Source organism: Drosophila grimshawi, unplaced genomic scaffold, assembly GCF_018153295.1.
Source record: "Drosophila grimshawi isolate 15287-2541.00 unplaced genomic scaffold, ASM1815329v1 contig_1377, whole genome shotgun sequence".
Classification (NCBI taxonomy): domain Eukaryota; kingdom Metazoa; phylum Arthropoda; class Insecta; order Diptera; family Drosophilidae; genus Drosophila; species Drosophila grimshawi.
The window spans coordinates 6,656,791-6,678,251 of NW_025062900.1; the positions used below are offsets into that span (position 1 = coordinate 6,656,791).

The 21,461-nt window shown below is 38.0% G+C and overlaps 4 protein-coding genes across 6 annotated transcripts; 2 read left to right on the top strand and 2 right to left on the bottom strand.

Annotated features, from left to right (window-relative positions):
• The first annotated feature begins 388 nt into the window (after window positions 1–388).
• On the top strand, window positions 389–2,309 carry LOC6562194 (secretion-regulating guanine nucleotide exchange factor). The gene is made up of 4 exons (XM_001988860.3): window positions 389–820; window positions 911–1,162; window positions 1,222–1,988; window positions 2,100–2,309. Exons 1-4 carry the CDS (start codon window positions 794–796, stop codon window positions 2,218–2,220), a joined length of 1,167 nt encoding a protein of 388 aa, XP_001988896.1. The 5' UTR covers window positions 389–793; the 3' UTR covers window positions 2,221–2,309.
• A 555-nt stretch (window positions 2,310–2,864) lies between these two features.
• On the top strand, window positions 2,865–4,171 carry LOC6562193 (mediator of RNA polymerase II transcription subunit 15). 2 transcript variants are annotated; one of them, XM_032736475.2, is made up of 4 exons: window positions 2,865–2,914; window positions 2,965–3,065; window positions 3,210–3,493; window positions 3,665–4,171. In XM_032736475.2, the coding sequence occupies exons 3-4, from the start codon at window positions 3,251–3,253 to the stop codon at window positions 4,154–4,156; spliced, it is 735 nt and encodes a 244-aa protein (XP_032592366.1). In that variant the 5' UTR covers window positions 2,865–2,914; window positions 2,965–3,065; window positions 3,210–3,250; the 3' UTR covers window positions 4,157–4,171. The 2 variants fall into 2 exon arrangements, with proteins under 2 accessions (XP_032592366.1, XP_043070546.1); XM_043214611.1 differs by lacking the exons at window positions 2,865–2,914; window positions 2,965–3,065 and adding an exon at window positions 3,110–3,144.
• Window positions 4,172–4,179: 8 nt separating this feature from the next.
• On the bottom strand, window positions 4,180–5,748 carry LOC6562192 (lysosomal aspartic protease). Its single transcript, XM_001988858.3, has one exon. It carries the CDS (start codon window positions 5,696–5,698, stop codon window positions 4,496–4,498), a length of 1,203 nt encoding a protein of 400 aa, XP_001988894.1. The 5' UTR covers window positions 5,699–5,748; the 3' UTR covers window positions 4,180–4,495.
• A 1,341-nt stretch (window positions 5,749–7,089) lies between these two features.
• Window positions 7,090–8,347, bottom strand: LOC6562191 (lysosomal aspartic protease). Of its 2 annotated transcripts, XM_032736280.1 has the most exons (2): window positions 8,055–8,347; window positions 7,090–8,003 (listed from the first exon to the last, which is right to left on the bottom strand). In XM_032736280.1, exons 1-2 carry the CDS (start codon window positions 8,334–8,336, stop codon window positions 7,101–7,103), a joined length of 1,185 nt encoding a protein of 394 aa, XP_032592171.1. In that variant the 5' UTR covers window positions 8,337–8,347; the 3' UTR covers window positions 7,090–7,100. The 2 variants fall into 2 exon arrangements, with proteins under 2 accessions (XP_032592171.1, XP_001988893.2); XM_001988857.2 differs by having other exon boundaries at window positions 7,090–8,347.
• Window positions 8,348–21,461: the final 13,114 nt, after the last annotated feature.

The window sequence follows — 21,461 nt, forward strand, 5'->3', positions numbered from 1 at the left end:
CTGAAATCACGAGAATATTGTTGCAAAAGGAAATGGCATACTGGTCAAACCATTGATATGTTGCACAAACAATATGTCTGCAAAAAAATGATATTCCAGAAGTTTTGTATTTTAGCAAGCAATATTGTACTGTTAATTATCATAATATTTACCAAGTTAAATGTAAATTTCAAATAATATGTGTAAATAATTATGTTGACTTGCTCGCCAAATGCGCGATCAGCGTACTAGCCATAAATACCAAAAACATATGAGTGCTGTATGTTGCCACCTCGCTAAGCCGGCAAGATGAGCAACAAATATGCGCACAATTTGTAAACAAACAGATAGATTCAGCTAACTGGCAACGCTGCCAACTACGAAAATGAAAATAATGTTTTGTAAACAATTTATTGAACGCTTAATATTGTAATCTAAAAGCAAAGTAAAACATGAACATGAGCAGCATGTGAATCAGGCGCAACTGTAGCCCGACCAAAGGAAACACAAAGTGGACACGAAATATATTCAAGCGAAACGATATAAAAGTAATTTGGCCGGCAAGAAAGTGGCTCAGTTTTACATGAGCAGCGACGGGCAGAGGAACGCGTTGCGAGGACGAACTGCAACTGGTGAAGAGAGGACGAAGAAGAAGAAGACGACAGGGATCCGTCGACATTGTTGGCGTGACTGCGGCGCATTAAATCAACGTGTGAAACACAAACCGGAAGTGCAACGACGACGTCGCCCCCAACACCGCCCCTGACACTAACCCTAACCGTAACCCCAACACTGAGCGCAACTGGTGGTCGCAATGGTGGATGTCGGTGTCTATACCTGGGTAAGAGCCGTTCGGCGACATCGCCAATAAAAAATATAACATTTGCATTGCAAATTAATGAGAGATTTCCTTTGTTTTGGCTGCGCACAGGGCGCCAATTCTCACGGTCAGCTCGGCCTTGGCTACGAATCGGAGCTGTGCATGTCGCCACAGCGCCTCGCCAAGTGCTCCTTTCAACCCCACAACATACGCTGCATTCGCGGTGGCGGAGGTCATGTTCTAATCCTAGACAATAATGGGCGTGTCCATGCCTGCGGCTGGAACAATCGCGGCCAACTCGGACTCAATTCGACGGAGGAGTGCCACAATGAGTTTAGCATGGTGCCCACTGAATATTTTGAGGTGTGCCCTCAGTTTAATTTCACTGTTGAAGATTATTAAGTAATCTGTTCTGTTCGCAGGAAGTGCCTGTGGAGACCATCAGCTGTGGCTGGGACATCTCGGGTGCGATTACGCTGACGAAACGAGTCTTTGTGTGGGGCTCGAATGCCTTTCAGCAACTTGGCATTTGCCAGCGTGGTTTTATGGCGGTGCGTAGTCCGATGGCGGTGCGTTTGCCACGCGACGAACCAGCGCAAAGGATTAGCTTTGGTATGCGCTTCTGCGCTGTGCTCACCCAGGATCAGAAGATCTATGTTTTTGGGCGATTGCGTGTCATGGATCCCGCACCAATTGAACTGGACATTACTGCAACGTCCCTGCATCGCTGCAACGTGATGAAGATCCAGGCGCATAACCCCAATGAGCTGAGGATTGCCTCACTGGTTAGCGGACAGAATCACATGCTGCTCAAGTGTATCAACTTGGAGGCGGGCGGCAGCAGACGCATAATAGCCTTGGGCGACAACAAGTTTGGTCAGTCGAATGCATTTCAGTTTGAGGCAGATGTGCGTCAACTTGCTGTCGGCTGGACGCACAATGCGGTCGTTCTAAAAAACAATGGCATTCTGCTCTGGGGTCGCAATTGTTACGGCCAACTTGGCACTGGTGGCTTCACTGAGCAGCACGCAACGCCCCAGCCACTCCAGCTCGAACTGGAGGAGGGAGAGGCGCCGGCACATTTACATATGGGCGCCGAGCATGGGCTGCTGCGCACATCAGCTGGTCAAATATATACCTGGGGCTGGAATGAACATGGCAACTGTGGCAATAACGCAACTGAGAATTTGTAAGTGACGGGTGAATAGTGAATTGAGACTTCAATTATAAACGCTAGAAGATTCAATATTTGCGATTCCATTTAATAAATATTATTATTAAACATTTTGTTTCCTTTCAGATGCCAACCAACGCTGTTGAAGCTACCAGGATTTGCCAAATTAGCCGGAACTGGTGCTGGATTTTGCTATGCCATTGTGGAAGCTGTTGAGGAGCATGTCGATAAAACAACAATGCCTTAAAAAAGCAAAATATTATCCACCCCTAGTCACTTTTTCATGAGTTTGTCGCCTATCTTTTGTTGTTGTTATAATTGTGAAAGAAAAAAAAAAAAAAAAATGGTAATTTTAAGAAATGGCTTCATTTGTCCAATGGAAACAGATTAAGCTTAAGCTTCTGAATTTATGCAATACTTATTAAATAAGGTTTCCCATACGACTATTATAACAAGCAATAAAGACGGATATAATCCAAGTTTCTTCAAGATAGCCTTAAAACTGACCGACTGACATATATACAGACAGACATATATGCCTATATTCTTTCCGAGATATTTCTTTATGATTGAACTGAATGATGAGCCCACCTTTGGTTTCTTTTTCAGCAAGGCATTCAACTTATACTCGGTGAAGTCGATCAACAGTTGTTTAGTGCTAATCTCACCCATATCCCTAAAAAATGAAGGCAGCTTTGATTACTTTGAAAAGAAACAGGTACATCTATATAGATCTAGATATATATATATCCATTATCCATTTAAGTCACTAACTAGAGATGTAAGTTAAATGAAAAGTGTCATTCAAATTTATGAATGACATCTTGACAGCCAGTGCTGCCCATCTATCGCTCAACTTAAATGTCACATTTGGTTTCTCTGAGTTGGCTAGCAAAGTACAGAAATTCGATTTAAAGTTAAAGAAGAATAAGTGGAAAAAGGTGTGTTTTGCAATGTTTAAGTTCAATTTGATATCACAAACATTCGATAGGCACAAAGAGAGGCGTTGCACCAGTTTTGATAGACTCAAATTCAGCTCCCGTGATTTCCAAGACTTGAAGCAGAGAGTGTCAGAAGAAACTGCAAGTAGAGGTGTGCTAATAATATAATATATTTAAATATAGTTAAAATATTAGAATGTATTGCAACTGTTCCAAACTATATGCAAAGCGTAAGTTAGATTCCTATTCAACTTTTTCACACATGTAAATTAATAGATTTGAATTATTTTTATAGCCAGTGGCAGCGAGCTGCTGGCCAAGAAGATCTGCTGTCCGATGGAACCCGATCATGAGCCCCTTAAGCTACCGAAGCCTGAAAAGATTACTGGATTCTATTTTGAGGTGCTGAACGCACTCCATGGCGACACCGTGGGACATCCGGCTCACGGCAGCTTCACCTATCACAAGACTGCCGAGTGCTATGCACTCTTTGGTGACGATTTCTACGACTATCCAAACTGGAATTCGGACGAGGGAACCGACTCGTCGCCAGGTTTCGAGCACTTACGCTCTGCCAGCGTGAGTAATAATGAAAATATTCTTGATGGCGCCTATCCATCTATGCCAATGAGAAACTTTGGCTATATTTGTTCTTTTGCTGAAGTTGGCTTATCTATTTTAATCTGCCTCGATGGAAGGACGATTTTTTGATGATTATTCGGCAAATTAATTCGTTTTTGTTTTTATCAGAGCTCCGCTAATCAACCCAAAAATCCACTGCCAAAGCCCAGCGGGCAGAGCTACGTGGCAACGATACTAGGACGTGGCAACACTGAAGCACTGTCGCAGCTGTATTTGAAGGTGCTGCAGCAACAGGTGCCACAGCAGCATAAGCGGCAGCAACAACAACAGCTTGTTGGCGGCTCGCAAAACATGTCGATGCCCATCTACGGCTTGGCCAATGGCAATGCCTTCAATCTTACTCAGGCCTACACTCAACTGCTGATGGCGAATTTGCGTCACCAAACTATGCTGCAGCAGATGCAGCAGCAACAGCAACAACACGTGCAGCAGCAGCAGCAGCAGCTAAAATTTTCTAATGCGGCAACTGCTGCAATACTCTATGAGGGGATGTTGCAGCAACGCGTGCTGCTTCTCCAACAACTGTCTCATCAGCAAACGGCTCAGCTGCAACCATCTCAACAACTACCACGCATTCCGCCCGAAGCGAGCAACAAATGAATTCATTTTGACACTCAGATCTATTTGAAAGTATATTTCATTTGACTTCTTGCAATTGTTGAGAGTTTTTTGAACACCTTATCGATTATCCTTAAGCGATTATTCATATTTAAAGGCTTCTAAATTTTGGAATGCACTTTTCACAAATTTTTGAGTGCACCATCTCTCTGAAGTCATAAATCTTAATAAACAATTGCACAATTATGTAATATATCACGGAGAACCGTATCTTTCTACATTTTAACATTTAAGAACTTCATTTTTTTTATTTATTATGCTTGCATTCTTTTAATATCTGTTTTCCATTGCGAATAATTATTTGGAAAATAGTTCGCAGTTTTAAATTTGTGGTGCAAAGCTGACGCTATTGTGTCCGAAATCAAATTGTGTGTAATAATGGCCAATGAAGGTATCACCTAGAATCCAGAAGTTTGTGTCAATAGACGTAAAGCTAGACATGCAGTATTTGGTGTCACTCTCCTGAATGACGGTAATGTATTCGGCGGATGTCAGACTGAAAACGCTCTCGCCAATTAAGAAGTTGAGCGTTGGCAGACTATTTACAAGTGAGCAGTCCACAAAGTAATCCCCGTCCATTTGATAAGCACCAATAATATTATTTATATATGTGAGTTGATTAGCGGGTACAGCCAGCAAAGAGGTGCCCGTATCCGCAATTGCCTGACAGTCGCTGCAAATAACATTGTTATCCATTGCGACGACAGCCATGGCAAATTGCCAGTAGCCCATCTGGGAGACAGGGACAGAGGTCAGATTGCCTTCAAACAACGTGTTATCGACTCCACCGAGTATAAGTTCACCGCCTAGCTCAGCGGAACCATTATGCGTCAAATAGAAACCAAACGTGGGCTTATCAATCAGTCCCTGGTTCCAGAGATTATAAAATGGTGGCACAACCGAATCCTCGGCAATACTTGAATAGGCCATGCCCAATATACCATCGAAGGGTACACCAGTAAAACTGCTATTTGGCTGAGAGGTGGCCTCGGCAAAACTCTGATTCACAATGCTCAAGCCACTAATGCTGACTGTGTCCGAGGAGAGGTATCCCGTGAGACTGCCAGTGCCGTACTGTATACTGAAAGATTCTCCATTTGCCACATACGTGCTGGATGCACTCGAATTGTACTGATTATGAGTCTGGCAAGCGAGATCCGTAGGGAGGCAGTTCACCGATGGCACCCACAGATTTGACGAGCCGGTATCGAACACGACTTTGAAGTACTGGGGTGGAGTTCCTATAGCAATCTCACCATAATAATCCATATTCTGATTGTTGGATAGTTCCTCCGTTGTATAGTCAGCGTTGGAGTCCTCCACACTACCAGATAAATCATTGTTGGGTGCTCCATAATCCACATAGAGTTCACTCTGCTTGTGATACTTTTGACGGAGATGACGTGCAGCTGACTTCATGTGCTGTCGGGTCTTCTTTTGCTGGTGCTTGTGGATGGGTATGCGATGCAGTTCAGCACTGACCAGCGCCACCACAGTGGCCAGCAGCAGTAGTTGCTTTAACATTTTCACTTTATTTTTTGACTCTTTTGGTTTTTGGTTGCCTTGACTGGGCCACACTGAAATCAATTGCGTTTGCCTCTGCTATATATACCAAATCCATAAGTCTGTTCAGGATTGATCACTTCAAGATAATTATAAAATAATCGTTAAATTTATAAATTGATAACATAAATTGATTAATTTGCAATTAGGTTTCTCACTGCAATAATACTTTTCGAAAAAAAAGGTGTGAAGAAATTGAATTGAATTAAATAAGTAAAATTTAAATAGTTTTATTTGGTAATTTATTTTTAAAAAAAAATCTGCTATAAATCTGCAAGGGTACTTGAGTTTTTAACTTGAATATATATAAATATATTTTATATATATCTATTTTTTTGTTTGGGTTTTTTATGTTTTACTACTTAACAATCTCAAATTTTGTTTAATTTTTTAACGCATTGTTTTATATACAATAAAGTCCCAAATTTTGTTCAGTGTTGTCATGTCTTACTCTCGTGCAATAAGTACCCGCATTAGAGCAAGTGCCAATTCACAAAATTACAGAAGCTAAGCTCAGTCAATTATCAATTAGTTATCTTAAGTTCTAAATGCCTTAAATGTTAGAAGGTAAGCAAAAGCGCAAATTTCACCAGACCGGAAGGGTCGAACAAAAAAAATAAATAAATAAAGACGGAGCATGTGTTATTGTTTTTCGCAAGCCCGAACTGAAATCAACGAATGTCTACAAAATGTAAGCAAACATAGTACACTAAAGAAAAATCGCCAGACTTTTGTCGCAAAACGCAACTCACCTTATTATTCAGAAAGTATATTTGTATGGCGGATTCTTGTGTCTTAATGAAAACCAGTTTTTTTCTTCTTTTCTACAATTAAAAAAAAGTCAAATTTCTGCGCAGCTGTTTTAATTTTTGTTTATTATTATTTTATATATTATTATTATTTTATTATTTAAATTTATAAATTCTGAAAACTATAAAACGGTTCTAGTTTCCTGGGCAATTTTCGGAATTCCAATTCGTTTTTTATTTCTGAGTGTACGTTCAGGTTAAAAAAAAGAAAGAAACAAACCTTATCGGCTTTTACAAGGTAAATAAAATATTAATAATATTGTTTAATTATATTGATTGGAAATTAAGCTAAGGTGTTACGAACTTTATTTATGGAACTGAAAATGTATAAAAAAAAGATCAGGTTTTAGAAAAAGACTTGACAAAAATATATATTGTTATGAATCATGACGAATGATAGACCAAATCATTTGTACTAAGCTATGTTAAATAGTAATAAATATTTCGTAATAATGGAGAATTTACTATTATTTGAATCTTACTCTTTAGTCAAATTTTTCAATATTAATATTTATATTGAAAAATTTGACTAAATTGTCTAAATATTTAATCATCTACATCTTTGAAGCTAATCCGATGCGCTTGTACTCAATGTCGAACTCTATATAGTAGGGACCCATGAAAACAAGGCCCAATACCCAAAGATTGTCATACTCGGTGCCCTGTTCATCTGTCAACTCCTTGCCCAAACCCTCCAAGCTCGTAAAGCCGGAAACACACACATTCTTATACTGAATCACATAGTCTGCTGGGCTGAGTACAAAGTCACGTCGTCCAATGTTCAAAGTGATTTTGGGCAGGCTGGAAATTCTGGAGCAGGCCACTGTGTAGACACCATCCCGTTTGTCATTCTCCGTCAGTCCAAGTATTGTGTTTATACTCTTCAAAGCAGCTCGAGGTGCCACAATCAACGAGGTGCCCGAATCCACAATTGCCTCGCATTTCGAGCAGAGTTCCTTATCATTGCCCATGACAATGCTGCCAACGGTTAATTGCCAATAGCCAATCTTGGAGAGGGGCACATACGTCATGCAGCCACTGTACAAGGTTTGATCACTTGGTCCCAGTATCAGTTTGCCGCCATTTGAGTCAACAACACCCGTATTAGTGCGATTGAGGTAAATCGAGAATGTTGGCTGCGAGATGAGGCCCTGTTGAAAGAGATTATATATAGGCGGTACGATGCCATCAATGGCGATCTCCTTAAGGCCCAGCCCAAAGATGCCATCGAAATTGGCGCGACTAAAGATGCCCGGCGGTAGTGAAGTGATCTCCGCAAAAGTTTGTCTCTTAATGCTTAGGCCAGCCAGTGTTACATTGTCCGCGGAGAGGAAGCCCTTAAGAATTGTCGGCTGATTATTCCTGGTCGCGTATTGTATTTGAAACGGTTTCCCATTGGCCACATGACTGCTGGAGAGACTCGAATTGTAGCGATGCAGACGTGTGCAATTATCTGGCGGACACTGTATCGAGGGCACCCACAGATTCGAGGAGGCCGTGTCGAAGAGTACCTTGAATTTCTGCGAGCTGCCGATTTGAATCTCACCATAGTATTCCGTATTGTAGGCATTGCCGAGCGGCAGTTGTGGCTCACTTTGCGCAGTTACGTTTGCTTTTGTTCTGGACACTCTCAGTCTAAATTTGGACTGAAGAGCTGTCGTCTCGAATTGCAGAGTTTTCAGCGAATCCTCGCGATTCGAGTTCCGGACTAGCTGCACTGTATGACCCCTGCCCCTTCGTTTCGATTCAACGCTGGCATTGAGCAGCAGTCCCACCACAAAACTCAACATCCAATTGCAATGCATTGTCTTTCAGTTCTGAACCGAATTTAAGTTAACCTCACGTATTTATAAGAAGTACACAATATGCAAGAACTACCAACAAATCTCTGATACTGCAGCTGTTTATCTATTTTCTTGGCGTTCAGCTTAAACTAAAGCACGTGCTGCAGAAATTATTTAATTGTTCTTAGTATAGAATAATTCAAAGTCCAAAAATAGTCAAATAATTATTGTTTAGTTATTTTACAATTTTATTCGAATTTATTCTTAAGTTGGATTATCTGAACCAATAATTCTTAAGTGAAAAGTTGATTTAATTTAATTTTTAATGCAAATTGTATTGTGCGTATGTAAATTGAAAACAGTGCTTCAATTCTCACGTCGCTTATCACAATAATAACTAATTGATTAATAGTAAGTAATTGATTATTAATGATTTCCAGTTCATATAATTAATCATTTTATTGACTGCCGCCATTTGGTAGTATGCGGCAACAGAAGTAAATACCTGCTGGCGCCATCTAGCGTTTTGAAGAACACTGGTGCATTCGCCGCTTCTTGGCAGTAGCTTTTTGTAGGCACCGAAATATTTCGAAATGTTTGTAAGTCGAGACAACAACCGAAATGTGATATTTGAGTTGTACAATTTAAAATATATATTTCAAGATATTCAACATAAAATACTGTAGCTTCCAAAATAAAAATATAAAATATATAAAATCAACACTTCTTATACCAAAAAAGGGATTTTTATTTGTTTACGTCTTATAGGAAACTTAGTCATTCTGCATAATTTTCTTTTCTCGTTGCAGTTTAGCATAGCATGTACATACACCAGTCCTACAAATTAGGTTGCTGCATTGACTGGATTGAACTAATGCAATAAAAGTAGCATACTTTTCAGGGCAAAAATACGGTCACCTTGCAGGTTGCTGAACTTCCTAATTTTCCTTCAACATTGCGGCATATTTTTAGGTATGCTGAATTGCATACATCTGTGCTTAAAACAAAAGCGCTTTTCAGATCCATAGCGCATCAGAAAAATGGTTCTAAGTCGGTTAAATCTTTAAAGAGTTTTTAAGGCATCCCAACGATATTTTTGATCGAACTGCATTCAAATTTCTAAGCACAAAATTTATCAAGCAGCAAGTGGAAATCACAAAATCCATATATCTCATGAGTAAAGTGCATGGTTTAATTATAATACAACAATTATTAATAACATTTTGATTGTATTCGATACATATCATACGTTAACTTTATTTAATTGAGGTAAACGGAAATAGAAATATAAACTGCAAGAGTCAAGTTCTTCAAAATAAATACTCCTTTGACGCTCAAGTTGAAAAGGCGCACTTGGCCAATACTTTGTTGGCCAATAAGAAGCGAAATGAAAGTGATTGCAAAAGTTTTGCAAAGGAGACAGTCGCCTCATTGACGCTTAAAATATGCCAAGTTTTATTTGCTAATTGCAGCCCAAAGCTGTAGAAGAGGTTTTGTGGGGAGGTGTAGCGATTGCAGTGTAAATAGCCTCAAGGACAAAACTTTCAATTCCAATGCTGGCCAACAACCGTAGGCATCGAAAGAGACAGAGAAAGACACAGAGATAGATATAGAGAGATAGATATATATCGAGAGAGCCCTCGAGCTGTGACAACGTTTACAGAAATCACACAAAAAACCGCCGTCGGTGGACAAAAGTTTTCCACAGAAAACCAAGAAGGCAACGTTTTTCCGCCAATTTCTTTAACAAGTTTTTCCTTATTTTCCGTCTGTGTGTGCATGTGTGTGTGTGTGTGTTTGTTGCAGGGCAGTAGCAGTAGGAGTGACGGGGGGCAACGTTGTAATTGAATTTGCGTCAAGTTCTATTAAGTGGCGTAAACTTTTGGCCTGCGGAATTGAACTTGGCGCCAGTCGCATGTGCATTTTTCATATGTTTATCGCAGTGTTCAATATATTTGCCATTATTTGCCTTCCCCAACCCCCACACCCATCCACTCCCTCATCCTTAACCACTTTACCTATACCGCTGCCACTTGTGCTGCTTGCTTTGTTGTTTGGTTTGTTTGTTGTTGGGCCGCTTTTTCTGACATGTCTGCGCAATGAAAGTGACTGCGACGAGACTGAAATTGTACACTGAAAGAAGGCAAGAGGAATAACAATTGTAATGTAAAATCAGCTGGACACCATCCGCTGGAATGTATTTTGTATAATGCCGATATGACCAATCATACCTAAGTTCAGCAATAAACTATATTAAATTAATAACGGCTAATTCACTGTTACATAGTTTAATGAATCTCATTCTAGGAACAGTCTTAAAATATATTACAGAGAAAATAATGAATTGATTGAAGAACATAAATAAAATCCAATTTAAATGCAGTAGCTCAAACTAAGTAAAAAAGAAAATAGTTAATAAGTTAATAAAGGCTTTTAATTCGAATTCTTGTTGTATTAATGATGAAAAATTTGTTTTTTCTCAGTGCATTCGCGTGTTTTTGCAGTTGGGAGTTGTTTGCTGGTTATGTCTGAGTTAGGAACTGTTCTTATCGCCCAATTGGCTGTCATTTGCCAGCGACATGTGCGGTTATCAATGAAGCATTAAATTGTTTTGCCATTTTAGAGTTTGAGTCTGATGTTACAATTCCTTCAATACTATTCTATTTTCCTTTTTTTTTGTGTTGAATCTTGTTAACTGACATTCCATGTCTCAATTGGCGCTGCAATATCTCTCAATCTCTCAGTGGGCATTAGTCTTGGAGAAATCACTTCATTTGTGTTTAGCCGTGCGCACCAGACAATACACTCATTTCCATGCATTCATTCATTCATTCATTCGCTCATTCATCTCAAGTGAATAACGAGCATAACTACGATTCTATAGAAATTCTAAACACAAGCTCATTTCGTATGCAGGACCATTCGAAACTGGACCCCAAACATGGCCAATTTATGCATTGCACTGCACACTATGCAAAAAGTGTAGGGGGGGAAAAAAAATGAAAGGACAACCAAGTGGCAAAATCAAGTGTAAAGCCATTAAATTGTTAATGTTCCGCATTTGTTATCAGTTGAAGTTTTATTCTTTTCTTCTTCCAGTCTTCCATATCAGCTATCTAGGTCACGGGGCTCAACAATAAACCGATAACATGCGTCGTTTATATATGCGGGTACGAAAAACACAAGAAAAATAGACCCCGAAGCAAGTCGCAGCTGCTGTTTGAATGCGACGTGTGACATCAAATATTAAGATTGAAAATGGCAGCTGGTGACATGTCTCACAGTATTCACTTGCTGTTGTATTTGGGACTGATTTTCGGCACTTATGCAACGCTTTACACCCTCTGAGCCATAAAATGGTTAAAACGTGAGCATAATCCTAGAAATTGTAAGCAAATATTTTTTACATTTATGTTACTGCAAAGATAAAACATATACAAAGCATAATAATAGTGCAGCCAACTGACGGCTAAAATTGATGAAAATATAAATTGGTCTCATATTTGGCACAATCAGATATAATTATTATTTAATTTGTTTGCTGATTTGTCAAATTAATTGTTATTAAGTGATTATATTTTGAGCACAATACTTGATATTGTAAGCAAATATTTCTTTTACATTTATGTTGCTGCAAAGTTGAAACAAATGAATAAAGATCACAGAAATCGAAATTCGTTTCATAATTGGTACACTAATAAATTAATTTGTTTATTTGCTATTTTATTAAAGTAATCAGTAAGTGATTATATTTTGGTTTGCTTCAAATTATTTCATATCAGTTCAACCGAATCACACTTTATGAATGAATGACCTGTCAGCAATTTTCAATATCCCATTCTTACATTTGTTACTGCGACAACTCAAACAACAGCAACAACAACAACAACAATGGCCAACAATAGCCAAGGCCAATTAATTTGTATTTATGGCAAGGAGACCTAAACACACACAGTGTAAACACTTCTCTATACTTAGTTCGGAGCCCATAAACAACAATAATAACAACAATGGAAACTTGCAAGTCTAATTGAAAGTCTTTTGTGCCTAAACACAAATAACATAAAACACACACACTCAAGATGGTGTGTGAGTGTGTGTGTGTGTGTGTGAACACTTCATTAAATTTTGTGAAATGCAACAGCTGCTGGCTTAATAACAGGACAAGCCACAAAACTAACAATAGAAACAATTTCAACAATTTGCACATGAGTTGCAAAATTTTGCACAGAGAGCAGAAATTTTTGGTTTTTAAACAAGTTTTATGTGTACATGTTTTTTTTTATTGAGCAAATATTTATGAGCTGAGGGCTAAAAACATTGGCTTAGGCGCTACGAGAAGGATTTGGCCCACTGATGGGTCTAAGCTGTTGGCAGTTCAATTGACAGGATAAACAGGGCTATATTCCCCAACCCCACTTACACTTATATACATACATATATATATATATTCTTCATGTTGTATGCGCTGACAACTATTTCGGTTTGGTTCACCGATATCCATTCAAATTGTTAGCCACAAGCTCCTCTCCCTCTCTCTCTCTTTGTAGAAAGCCCACACAAGCACACACACACGCATGACAGCTATTTGCTTTTATGGCAGCTGTGTGCGTGCGTGTGTGTGTCTGTGTGTGTCTGTGTGTGTGTGAGTGTCTGTCGAGGACATGCATACGTCAGTTGGCTGTACAGTTTATCCAGAATATAAACTTCAACAATATACGTGTACACACATTGAAATGCCCACACCCTCCCCCTCCCCCTCCCCACTACAATCGTCTGCAACTATTTCCGCTTGCTGCAAACAAATCCCAGCTAGCAAAACATCGCAAGCAGCAGCAACAGCAATTGTTGGAACAGTGACCGGGTCCTATGGCGCGTATACGCAATATTGGCACTGGCATATTATTGAGTTGGCAGCCGACATTTTGAGAATCGAGCAAACACACACACACACACATACATACATACACACATAACAGTAAATGTCCTTAACCCCGTCTCATTAAATATGTTGACATGTTGATAAATCGATGTAATAGTCCTCTCTGACTCTATTAGACAGGACGGTTCAATGCGGCGTTCACCAATAAAGATATTTTTTGGGCTTCTTGTTGTTGCCTGTTGAATGAGTTATGAATGCAGCAGCGATTGACAACTTACTATGCATTTGCTATGCTCAATATAGACCTAAATATCTCTATATTAAATGAATTTAAATATTATAAAATTAGAATATGTTTATTTATGTGAATCTTTTTTAACTTTAGTTAGTATAAAATGTTGAGAAAGTATAAAAAATGTGTTAATCAGAAGAAGATGCGGTATCCGAGTAAAATCTTACACTCAAAAGATATAGAAATCCTCGATCCTCGATCTTAGACTCAAAATATATAGAAATCCTCGATCCGGCAGAAATTCCTGACTTCGCCCTGTAGATCTAAATATGTCGCAGTGCATAAGGATCCGCCCAATAATAATAATAATAATGTTCGAAATATCCATTCTTAATTTTGAATACCTGCATTATTAAGGTTTTCAAGTATTGCTAAGAAATTTGAAATTTCGAGTGTAACACAGCACAGCATTGTAATTTTGAAACTTATCACAAAATCATCAGGGTTGATGGACAAGTTATGGGCTCAGAATGGGACACTATAAATATAATTGGGCAGCAGTGCATGAAGGGTCCACTCCAAATAATAATAATAAAGTATTGCAAGTTAAATAAGAAAAACACAGCTCGCTGAAACAACCCCTAACTCATATAAAAGGTAAAGTAATGTACTATCTATTAATAATTAAGCTGAGGTGAAAGTTTTAAAGAACTTGAAATATATTTGGCTAAAACTCAAAAACTTGAATGCCCAGCTTAGCAGAAGCCAACCAGCAAAATGGCTAACAGAGAGATAGAGAGAGAGAGAGAGAGAGAGAGAGAAAGCAAGAGATGCAAACGAAGTTTGGCACTTGAAGACGTTAATAGGTTTTAAGCGTCTTTAAGCTCGTTAATCCCGGCTGTTCGAGCCGTTGTCTATTGGCTTCGTTTTGGCTCTAGTATTGTCTCACGGGATGGGAGACGTCATATTTGATTTTGAATTTTCGTGTTGTGCTTCGATTTGGATGTCTGTTTGCCCGTCTCCCCTGTCGCTTACACCCTCATCAAAATTGTGACAGGGCAAAAACTTTGTGCTTAAAAATAAATCAAAACTTTTCATTCGTGCATTATTTCCCCAGATAAATGTGCTGATAATTTGTATGTGTTTTTGCATATGTCAACTTTTGTCAATGGGCCAAGAGTTTTCGGCAAAAACTTTTCTTTGCAACGCAGACGTCTGTTTGCCAAGTTTTTGCATCGTTTTGTCTACGCTTTGGCTTTTGCTTCAGATTTGGCTGAGATAGCTAAAGAACAAGCAAATAATGGCCAGAAGAGGAGCTCTGTGTGTGTGTCTGCTCTCGCTTATCTACATGTAACACACACACACACACATAAATATTAATCTGCAAAGTTGAAACTGATTTCATTCATTTAGAGAATTGTCAGATTTTATTGCGCACAGCATAAATAATACAATAGATGTAAAATAAATGAAAATATATTTTGTTTGACACACATACTTTGGCAGAGTGGATTGTCATTCCTAAATACAACTAAGCTCACAGAAAACTCAAAACTCAAAAGTAGTGTTTTTATAAATGTACTTTCCTATAAGCTCTCACAGATATAATATTCAACTTGAATTAAGAAGTGAGTGACTGACTTATCAATATGTTACAGCAATTTTATACTTTTCCATCTTTTCGCTGTTTATTTTGTTTTGACACCGGTACGCAAGTGATGGCCAAACTAAAATCAATCAACATTTGATAAAGTATACGACATGTTAGCCAGGCTCTTAAAAAACTTTTCTTATCCAACTCATACACACTCAAAAAAGTTGTCAAATTTGAAACCTTCAAAAGCATCATCATTTGGTGTAAACAATTCAATGGCATAAATATGCAAAACTTTTCAAAAAGTTCAATGGATAACAAACCGACAACACTTACACACTTTATATCATGGCCGGGTAATGTTCAAGAAATAATTTTATTTTACAATTTTATTCAATCAAAGTGTCGACTCGATTCCGTTTAACAAAAGAACGAACGACAAAAAGAAATGCAAACTTTAGCAGAAATCAAGCAGCAGCCGTCCCCAGCCCTTCCCCTCATGAAAAGCCCCATCCTTTCATATAGATGCTGAACGTTTTGTCACCTATGTCTGCCTACAACGTACCTAAGAACTTCGGAAGTTATTTAAAACATTTCCGTTCGCATTCGTTTGCAAAGAAAAATGCGTTTTTCATGCTAATGTCAAACCTTAATAGATTCCCCACCCATAACAAACCTCAAACTCAACATCAAAATAATCCCCATTCTTTATGCTGTGTGCGCTTATAGGGGATGCTTAAGGGGGTTAGGGTAGCGCCAACTCCACCCCCACAACATGTGTTCTGAGATTTCTGGAGCATTTAATTGAAGTGCGGCACAATCGAATTTTGTGGGCGTTTTCAATGCTGAGTTATTTCACTCTTGAGAATTTCAATTGGACTACTGAAACTTTTCCCTTTTTTTGCACAGCCTGAATTGCATGGGCGTGACTAACTGATAGGGCTCTTAAGTTGCATTGTGTCCTATTTAGTTGGCAAAAAAATAAAAATAAAATTAAAAACGTATAAATAAGACTCGGGTAATATGTCAAAGTTACCTTATGTTGAAAAGTTAAGCAATTGAGCAAAGTTTAAGTCATTTAAGAAAAATGTATATACAAGTTAGTTCAGTGTATGTTTCAATATGTTCTTAGATTGACTTTCTAACAAATACTGTAATATTTTAGTTTTTTAGTTTAGTACACATATGATACATAATATTATATTTTACTGATTTATTGGAATTACAATGTACAATAAGTTTGTGGATTTATTTAATTAAATTTATAATTTGTACTTATTAAGAAAAGTTAAATCTTACACAAGTTTTCTCAAATATATATTAGGTTTTATTATTGCTCATTGCTCATTTCATCTTGAGTTTACTCAAAGGGGCTGTGCCAATAGCAGATCTTGCTACAGATACGATATTTCCGTGTTTTGGTGGAGGGTTGAAGCGAAATTTAATTTGCCATTTGTTAATGACAACCTGACAAAAACTGGCAGCAACAACTGCATTCCAAACATACACACACACAGATACACACACCACACACTTGCACTAAATGAAAACAAATGAGCAGAAGCGGCGTCTCACATTTTACTAGCAGTTTGTAGGCAATCGCACAGGGGGAGGTGGATGGGGAGTGGGGCCAGTGTCATTTGAAGTGTTGCAGCTTAGTTCTTTGCATCGCCTCGCTGACAGCGAAAATAAAAATTGTTTCAGCAGCCCAGACACAGCCACAGCCTCAGATATAGATACAGATACAGATCCAGCTACAGATACAGCCACACAGAGACGGGTATGAAGAGGCAGTTGGACAATAAACACATGTTTCAGTTTGTAATGCATGAGGCCATAAAGTTACGCGCAGACCTCTTACCTAACCCCCCCTCCCCCAACATCAAAATGGTGCAAAAAAAAAAAAAAAAAACACAGAAGAAAACATATAGCAAATAATAAAAATAAAAGAAAAGAAAAGTAAAATATAATGCGAGGGCATCCGAAAAGTATCTGCGTTTGCGTCTCTTAAGTATCTGTTGTGTCTGTGCGAACACATATGCCCTTTTTGGTCGAGGGTTTGGCATATCTGTTGTTGTGTGTTGAAAACGGGGATTACGTTTGACAATGGGACATGTGAGCGGTAGCATACAATGGGCATTCAGTTCATAAATTGGTAGTTTTTCCATGAAATCCAAATCAGTATTTGTGGTTTGAGACAATGCCGCTGGAAAAGAAATCCGCATTGAAAACATTTGCTATTCAAAACTGGAAAGAATGAAATAACTTTGAGACTTGGCTTAGCCTTAACATTGATTCCTGAATCTAAATACATGTTTTTCTACTTCTTCTTTTTTGGGAAGAGCATACAAATTTCTGTATCAATTTCTGATCCGAGTGTGTGTAAGTTTGCTTGGTTCTGCGTTCCTTTGCATTTGTAGTGGGAATCTGGTCTGCAGTGGTACATTTGTCTCCGCGCCTGCTGTGTCTGTGGGCCATAAACTGAGCTGGCTAATTATGGCCACTAATGAGCTTGAAATGGCACTTGCACAAACCGAAACAAAAACACACAAGCCATGCAAAAGACACAATGCATATACATATATATATAAATACAAGTTGTATTACTTCGTATTTAGACATTTGGCTGGCATCGTAAAAGGGGCAACAAAAGGCGACGAACCAATAGCCAAATGCATTGCGTTTAGCACTTAGAACCTATATGTGTGCTCGTGTTTTACTCTATAATTTACGAGATGGGCCAACTCCACAGTTAAATCGTGGACAACCAAGTGTGTGCTGTTATGGATTAGGGGCGGCGTTAGCTATTTCAAATTAAAGCACTTCCCAACTTAAACAAAATTATAGCGCACAATTACAAATTGTCTGCGCAATGTCAACGAAATTAGCACATTTTATGGGCCGACAGAATTTTGAACATTTTCACATTCACACGCAAAAAATATATGTTTTTAAATGAGCGAGCTGCAGACTCCCATTAAGTATACCCTGCTCATCGCAGGGATATTTTTGGAGGTATGCATATGTGTAAAAAGGGAATATAATTGATTCTATAAATATGCTCTCCATTTAAAGTTAAATATTCACATTTGTTTTTTATATACATTATTTTGTACTTTTTTGTCTTTTAAAATAAAAAATTACAAAAATCTGCAGTCGAAAGAAGTGTGATTATAATGTTTCCTAAGTCGAATTTTTCTATATGGCTTATATATATATATATTAGTTGGTTGAAGTAGCTCACATATGGTTTTCTTTTTTGGCCCAATTAATTGTGGCCAAACGAATATCCATTAATTGAATACATATCCATTAATTTAATATGTGTATATACAGGGTAATTTTGCGTGTGTTACCATTGATATCTTGCTTCTGGGGCAAAGTGCCAGACTTTACGTTGCAGTTGCACTTTGGTGTCTCTTAAAGTTTCATTGAGATATTTGTCTGCCTGTGTGTCTCCCCGTCTCCGTCTGTCTGTGGGGGCAACTTCAGACCGCTGCTTAATGATGTTGCTCTTGCTGGTTATTACAACGTTTTCGGTGCATTTTACGAATATGGCAGATCACATGGCCAGTGCCTGTTTGGCAGTCGCCAATTGCCAATTGCCAATTGCCGGCTGTTATTGTAAATTTTAATTATTTTCTACAAATGATGATTAAATTGGCCGCAGGCAGCACAGATATTAAATCAATACATGCAATCCCCACTCTCCTCGTTGTCAACTCGTTCTGCACAGTCTGTTTGGGTCTGTGTTTGTTTTTGTCGGTGAGCGCGTTTAAATGGCTATAAACTCAGATTGGGCGACAGTTTACCGGTTTGCAGTTCATTTTCGCATAAATTGACTTTTTGTCCTGGCCAGCACTATGCACAGTTTTAATAAACAAAATGATGGCTATTTATGGCCAATATACGGCAATAAGCGTCCGGCAAAAACACAGCAGGCAAAAAGTTAACTGCACAACAATTCAACTTGAAAACACACATAAATAAAATAATAATCAGTGCTCAACGGGGGAATACTCCGATTCATGTAAAGCTGAATTATAATTGTTGTATATATATATTAATATAATAACACATTTTCTTTTCAAAGATTTTATTTAGACTAAGAACTGATGTCTCTGAAAAATCAACAATTATTTTCACGCAGTTACAAGCCTTTCCACAAATTCGATACACCCTTTCGATATCTCTGTGCTAAGTATTGCAAAAAAATTCAATTAAATGCATATTTTTAGCCTTTGGGCTTTACATATCAGAGAGAGAGATTACAAAATTAACAAGCCATCAAAGCCATGAGCACCATGCAAAATCAACGCAAGAAAAACAACAAGTAATAATAACATCAACTACATCGTACGGATTATGAAAATTCCCAATGCGCATTACTCAAACAAAAGCGAATAGATTTCGAGTATATACATACGTGTGTTTGTATGTCTATTAATTGAAAAACTCTTAGGATTGATGAACTTTACAAATATTTCAATGGCTATCCTTTGCTAGGTATGTCAAAAACACAAGCCACACACATAACGCATTCACACACACACACACACACACACACACAATCAACACACATATTTGAGTTACGGATAGAGAATGAATGACCATTGTGGCCAGGCTACAAACACTTGAATGGGTAAATGGCTCAAATTGATTGAATTTTGCACTTTGGCATTCATGAGACCAACAAATTTGCCTGCTGCAAAATTTATGAACCATGAAAGCTGAACGAATGATTTTTCTGTCCAAAATGTCCAAAAAACAAATCAAACAATCAAAATTAATGGTGTACGAAAAATGCTCAATTTCCAAGAATTTGCTTAACATATATACCATTACATATAAATATATATGTACATAAATATATGTAGCGTATATGGCGAGTTGAGTTGGCTAATTTACTTGTATGATTCAATTTAAAAGAAATCTGAGTTTGGCATTCAATCAATTTAATCAGCCGCAAAGCATGTTTGCTTTCATTTAATTTAATTTTTGTTAATAATACAAAATAAAGTTAAAATAATAATTAGTTTAGTGCCACACATTTATTTTGCGATTTCGTATTCTATGTAAGGGTATTCAGTCTTTGGCAACCCAAACCAGCAATCTGTTGTACTTGTTTTCAATTGGATTCATTAAGAAAAGTTTACTCAGACCGCGCAGCCGGATTCTGTAAGAAAAAGTAATCGAAAGAGTTGGAAAATTACACTTAATGGATTTTAATTATGCATTGGCAAAAGTCTCGCAGCTAGAAAGCCAAAAAAATAAATAAAGAAGAAAGAAAAATTGATAAAGGAGTTGCGTCCTTTGCTTTGGCTTTGAATATTTGATTGAGTCCAATGAGTTTGCCAAGTGAAAGTTGTTGCATACTTTCGGGCGTTATGTCTCGATTCGATTCTGGGCGCTGCTGCTGTTGTTGTTGTTGTTGTTGCTGCTCATGTTGCTCCCGTTGTTGCTGCTGCTGATGTTGTTGCTGTGAGTTAAACGAAGCACAGAGCACATCATTTTGCTGCGGGCGAGTGTGGGGATTGGGCATCCCATGCTTTTGCTCTGTATCGTCCTTGTCCAATTCAATTTACCCGCATTTCAATTTCCTTTCATTTTACGCTCTCTTACGCATCAATGTCCCGCGGCATGTCCTGCCACCCAAATCGAATCATCAAAGCCCAACCGCAATGGCTTACATATGCGTCAAATTTGCCTATTAGTATGCTGGCTAAAATATCAGCAGAGCCATTGCAATTTATTTGGCCAACTTTGTTTTATTTGGATCGGAATCATATTTGTGCCAAGTTCATTGCACGCTGTTTGGCAAAATGAGCATCGCCCCCAGAAAACTACTCCTACTTATAGATATGATAAATTATTCTTGATTGCTGAGAGTATGCCAAGACAATGGAGACAAATATGCTTTTAGATTTATGCATCTGATTTTTATAGTTTGGCAAAAATAAACTGCATAACTATGTGATGCCAATTCTGGTATCTTATATATATGTTAAAAATATAATGCTCATAACTCTTTTATTTACAAATATATATACATACTTTGACTATTTTAAACCATTATTTAAGACCCTAAAAAGTATACTTTGAGAACGCAATCTTGCTGTGCTTCAAACACCAATATATCTACCTTTTGCAGCTCTATTCTACTTTCCTGACTTGACGCTGCTTAAAATCCAATTTAGCTAACAAATTGCAACTAATTAGCTGAATTTTAAATGCCTGCAATTAGACAAGTAATTAGTTGGGATTTGCAAAAAAAAAAAGTACAAAGCAAAGCCAGAGAATATAAATTAGTTGGTTAGCATTGCCTTAGCTTCTTCTATTACATACATATATGTACATGAATAAATACTAAGTATATGGAAGCATAAGTTGTAGTTATATATTTCAGGTCGAAATTGTCGAACG